Source organism: Aristolochia californica, unplaced genomic scaffold (genome assembly GCF_029961685.1).
Source record: "Aristolochia californica isolate CCGP_79_NKW_82.1479 unplaced genomic scaffold, dmAriCali1.0.hap1 SCAF_2, whole genome shotgun sequence".
NCBI classification, from domain to species: domain Eukaryota; kingdom Viridiplantae; phylum Streptophyta; class Magnoliopsida; order Piperales; family Aristolochiaceae; genus Aristolochia; species Aristolochia californica.
Window position 1 is genome coordinate 6519197 of NW_027181881.1, and position 6079 is coordinate 6525275.

The 6079-nt window shown below is 35.6% G+C and overlaps 1 protein-coding gene across 1 annotated transcript; it reads left to right on the forward strand.

Moving 5' to 3' along the window:
• Nucleotides 1–1952: 1952 nt before the first annotated feature.
• Nucleotides 1953–5876, forward strand: LOC137954837 (pentatricopeptide repeat-containing protein At1g62914, mitochondrial-like). The gene is made up of 3 exons (XM_068801741.1): nt 1953–1963; nt 2248–4274; nt 5526–5876. Exons 1-2 carry the CDS (start codon nt 1953–1955, stop codon nt 4232–4234), a joined length of 1998 nt encoding a protein of 665 aa, XP_068657842.1. The 3' UTR covers nt 4235–4274; nt 5526–5876.
• The last annotated feature ends 203 nt before the right edge of the window (nt 5877–6079 follow it).

The window sequence follows — 6079 nt, forward strand, 5'->3', positions numbered from 1 at the left end:
CGACCTGCAGTCCACGGAAAACTTCATAAAAAAAAAAAAAAAAACGAAAACAAACAGAAACCAATGAGTCCCGCGGCTTATCTTAAGAAAATGATCAGAAATCATTCAACTCTCAGCAAGTTAGAAGGGGAAGAATCGTACGGAACGAAGGAAAAAAAAGAATAAGAAAAGCGCGAACAGTATGGTACACAGAATAAAATTGAAGCGACAAACTTAGAGAGGACGACTGGGCAATCAGAGAACTACTGAAAGCAGAGAAAACTGATTGTATTCAACGAAGATTACGTTAAGAAAAGTGACTTCGTAGGAAGTAAAATCTGGAGAGATTGATTCGGGCTAGCCAGAAGTACCTTTAAGTGCTCTGCTCCTCCCTGCCGCCGCCACCCCCGGAGATACAGAACAAAAACGCACCTTAAAAGGGAAGGAGAGGGAGAAGACACGCGGAAGAAATTATTCCCTTTCTTTGAATGAGCGTGTGTCAAGAGCAGAAGACAAAATTTTAAGGTGCTCGCGGAGTGTGTCGGACACGTGCGTGGGCCCACGAGTAAGAGTGTTCACAATTACATCATATTTTCATATTTGGTTAATTAGATGTATAATTTCATATATGATTAAATTCAAATATATTTCCAACAAGCTTAGCACTAAATTACTAGTCATATTTTTAATTACTAGTATGAAAAAAGGCGAGTCTCCGATGAATTTTTTAAATAATAAAATAAAATATTTAAAATAAATATTTTTAAAGGTAATTAAGTAATTCTAATTTTTAGCTATGATCTAGTAACATTGTTAATTACCCGTTAGATTTGGATCACCAACTCGTATTTGAAATTACGATGTCATATTAGAAGTAACTCCTCTCTGTGAACAAAAAAAATAAAATTTTTTGGCCTCCTTACATTGTACTTAAGTTCTTTAATTTTATTTTTTTATATTTTATATCCTCAATTCACCTCCCTCTTGAGAAGCTACCTAGGCCAACAAATATTTCTTATTTTTCTAGTACACATGATCTTTACTATGATTAGTAAAACTAAAAATTAAGAATTAAGTAAGTATAAATATTTTTATTTAATATTTTTTATTAAATAATAAAATTTGGTCACAATTTATTGTTATATATTATTAAATTATTTAAAATATTATTTTATAATTTCCACCATTTTTAGTACAATGTATAGTCAATTTTTATAATTTTATCATTTATTTAAGTATTTTAGGATTTACTCAAACGTTACATTTTCATAATAAATATAGTCACTCGTATTTTTATAAAATTTTAGTAAAATTTATAATCAATTTTAAAATATCAAACCTTTGTCCCGACTTTGGAATTGAGGACTTGAATCGGCTTATTGAATGTTCAACATTTTTTTCTTAAATTCTTGTTATAAATTGCTAAAATTATTTTTTAGAAGGATATTGTCTATTTATATGAATAAAATCGTTAGTAACACATTTTCAAATTACCCATTTTGAAGTCCAAAATGATTTAAACCCTTGGCATGGGCATAACTAGATATATAGTCGAGGGGTCATGGCCACCCCCATGATCTTAAATTTTGATACAAAGAGTATAGTTTTTAGAATTTTGGTATTCTTCAATTTATATGTTCTTGATAAATTATCTATTATAAGAATTTAAGCCCCCTACTTGTAGAACTTTTCTAGAGGTAAAAAAAGAAATATTTGTGTTTAGATATATACCAAAAAACAAAATCAGTCACAATTTATTATTTAAAATATTTAAAAAAAAATGAGTACCAAATACCTAATTTGGGTATTCCCAAGTAGAGAATAAAAATTTATTTTCACAACCCCTAAGTGAGATTCTTTAGGGTCGGATTAAAATCTAGCACATAGGTATACTGAAAACATTATGTCCGTTCTAAGTTGACATTCGACGATCGAAAAAAAATGGAGGAGGAAAAAAAAGATTGAACTTTCTCATGGAAGCCCGGTTTTTTTTGTTCCTACAATATACCAAAATGAAATTAAAATTTTTTGTTGGAAAAAGACATTTTTGTGTTTTTATTTAAACCATTGGGTATTAATGTATGAGAAAAAAATACATTAAAAATATTTATTTATTTTATTAAATACCACATTGAACTTATAAAATTATGTTATTTATTATAAAATATATGAAAATATATGTTATTCATATATTTTATATGGGCATTCTGGGTATAAATCCCCATAGGTTGGGATCCAAAGGAATTATTATTTTATTTATTTTTCAAGGGGTGAAAGTGAACAAGAGGAACCGCCTTCTTCTAAAAAACGCGGCTGGTGGGTAGAGCAAAACCTTCAACCCTACGACCCTGCAACTTCTCAACGCACAACCCTAATTGCCTCCAAAAGCGTCAAGCAATGCAAAGGCTTCCCTGGTGCCATCTCTCACGCTCTCGTTTCTTCCCAAATCGAAGGGTTTCCGTCTCTCCTTTTCGAGGTTTTGGGTAAATTTGCTGGGCGGAGGTTAGATTTCTTTTTGAGTCCCAAGGACCCAGTTTCAGGCCATGTGCTTAATCCAGTTAGAATATTCCGTCAACCCAAAAATGCGACGGACTTGACAGAACGAGGAAATGTCCAAGTACGGAAGGCCGGAATTTCTCAAGAGGAGATTTTCGCGGCTAGCTTTCAGAGTGAAGAAACCAAGCACGACCTTCGTGTTAGATTCTGCCAAGTTTTGTCCGATAATTCGAAACGCAGTGGTGCTAAGCTTGAACTGAGAGCTGGTGCAAGACCTCTCCGATGCCATCCTGTCTGTTACAACCGCTTGATGAAGGCGTACAGCCGAGCCAATAGAGTTGATGAAGTCTTTCGGCTGTTTCACGAGATGAGAGAATCTGATTGTAAATCAAACATTCTGTGTTTCAACACAGTTCTTAATTCCCTGGTGACTGCTAACCGTTTTAGAGAAGCTTATAATCTTCTCGAGGAAATGGGCTCGTTACAGTTAACTCCAAACACATCTACTTTCAACATCCTTATAAAGGCCTACTCTTGCCATTCCGATCAGTTCGATTCAGCTTATAAGATCATCGATTGGATGGTTAAGAGTGAAATTACGCCTGATGTGACGACTTACTCGACATTGGTTTCAGGGCTTTGTAGGGCAGGAAGAATCTCCGAGGCTTACGATGTGCTGAATCGGATGTTAAAGGGGAAATGTAGTCCGAATCTTTTTACTTTTACACCCATTTTACAAGCTTTATATGGTAAAAGAATGATTAGAGAAGCCAGCAGTTTGATTGGGTTTATGTTGAAGCGGGGCTGTCCTCTAAACACTGTAGTATATAATATATTGATTGATGGGTTTTGTAAAAATGGGGACTTTGATGAGGTTGAGGTAATGCTCGTGGGAAGTACGGCAATGGGTTGGAAACCAAATTCTGTTTCTTATAACTCATACATGAATGGTCTTTGTAAGGTGGGAAGAGTTATGGAAGCATTTGGACTTGTAGAGGTTATGAAAAAGAGTGGGTTGAGCCCTACCACTTTTACTTTGAACATTCTTCTTGATTGCCTCTGTCAGGCATCAATGGTTGATGAGGCCAAGGATTTAGTGGGGCAAAGCTCTTGGTTAAAATGGGAGGTAGACACTGTAAGCTATAATATCGTGATGAGTAGGTATTGCAGCCTGCGAGACTGGAAGTCGGTCTTAAATCTTTTTGCTAGTATGTTAAAGAAGGGCCTTGAACCCAATAGTAGGACATATAACATTGTGATGAACTGCCTGTGTATAGCTGGAGAACTGATTTATGCACAGTCTCTAATTTGCAAAAGATGGTTTGCAGCTGATCTCGTGACTTACAACATTTTAATTGATGCATTTTATGAGGCAGGGAATCCAGTTCTAGTGCAAGATCTTTATAAGAGGATCAGGCAAGAGAAGATTGTCCCAGATATTTACACTCAGACTATTGAAATTAAGTATCTTTGTAAATCTGGAAATCCTTCACGGGCTAGTGATTTCCTTTTGAAATCCATGGAGATGGGTTTGACGCCTGATTTGGTTATGTACTCAGCTTTAATTGATGGTTTTGCGAAGCATGGGAAGCTTAGTGAAGTAGTGGAGTGGTTGAAGAAAATGCTGAGGCAGGGATTGGTTCCCAATGTCGCTGTATTTGATTCTGTAATCAGTGCATTTTGTCGAAAGGGCTATTGTACTAGCGAGAAAATTAAGTTTGTCTGTGTTGTTGTGGATGAAATGATTGCAAAGAGATAATTTATCTCAGATCTTGGCCTATTAAATGGAATCATAACAGGTACTATTTGTTATTTAAGACATCATGCTTCTACTTTTGAGGTTCCAAGTTAATAACTAGTTGTATAAGTTACCAATGACCTCACTTTGTTTTGCATATAATTTCTCTGCTGGAAGTAGTCTATAAGTGGTTGGTGCTGGGGAACGATAAATTTGTACTAATTCTTAGGTGTTGACTATATCTGTCTCATGAAGTATGTAAATTGATGTTACCTTTATTTTGTTTCCTTACGTGGTATTGTTTCTGCAGTTTTCCATTACGACATTCTTTGCTCTTTGTCTCTTGTTGTGTGCTAGTCCTCTGTTTGTTCTGATCCATGACCTGTAAGATGAGTGCAAGTGGAAGTTCTCTAAGTCTGTTGATCAGCTGCTACAGACATGCAACAGATATCTTAGCTGGTTGGACTATTATGTTAAATGATGTTCCTATATGGTTAACCCTGTTTGAAATTTGCTTTAATTGGTTAACCCTGTTTGGAATTTGCATTAATGGGTTACCTAGGCTACTTTTAACTTAATGAATGGCCTTAGGCATTGGGAAGTAATCTGTATTGTTTCATAGGTTAAAATTGGATGAGCAGCGTTTGAAATGGATGTGCCCTTTTTCAGAGAAAAAAAGAAGAAGTTGGATGAGCAGGGCCATCCAGATGCAGATGTACCCTGTATCTCTTATCTGTTTTAGCAATGGGTTGGCTGGGATATGTAGTTGGTAACTGCAGGAGTTTATATCCGATGCTTTACTATTTCTGTCTGGTAGATTGAACAAGATGATTGAATCCTTTTTCTGCCATATATGGGTGGAAACCTTTTAGTTTGTGTTATCTGGTTTCTGCTGCAGATGTGCAACGGAGTGTACTTGTTTGGGGTATGATGCAGTAACAGCATGAACTTGTAAGAAAAGTTGTAAGTCATGAAGTTGCTACATTTGATAGAAAAGTTAATTTTAAGTTTTGTCTAATTAACAGTGTGGATGACTTATTCAGGTGCGATCATCACTGATCTACAGAGCAAGTATGAAGCATAACAGAATTGAAATTGACCAGAAAACAATTTAATGTAGATGAACACTAGGAACATGCTTTGCATACAGATACTGTTCATATCAGATTACATGGTAACATCAACAGATAGTTTGAAACTCTCAGACGTTTGTATGTCACAATTGGGGTTCTGTTTATTTTTGTTCTTCATTTTTCAATTTAGCTTTTTAATGTAAAATATTGCATTCTCAGAAGAATTTGGCTGTTGGCAGTGGCAAAAAATAAGGATTATTTTCTCAACACAGTGGAGGGATGCCAGAATTGAATTCAAGACATTATATGCTTGTGCAAGCTTGTGCTGTGCAAGGGGCCTTGCTGGAAAAGAAGTTACTTTATTCCTGCCATCAAGAGAAGAGAACAGGTACTTTGATTTGATTTGTTCTGTGTTTGGCAGTTGTAGGCTTGAAGTCGTTGGAAAGGCCCGTTTCTCTATTTATTCCTTGTGTTTGACCATTTGTTTTGATTAAAAATGTTACTGTTTTTGTTTAATGTGTTGAAAGTCTCTGTCAGTTGGTATCTTCAACTAGTTATTTTATTCACTCAGTTTCACTTGTTATTTTTCACCTTGTTAGCATCTGTCCCTTAAAACTTTAGACAGGTTGATTTTTAGACAGTTGGTTCAAGTTCATGTGATTACATGGTCATTCACTTGAATGGGCTCCAGAGTAAAGTGGGTGGATCAGGATTCCCACCGAAATCCTGGTTCATCCACCTGAACCCGTCAGGCCCGAAAAAATTTCTCTTCTCCCTCTCACTCTGTGGACTG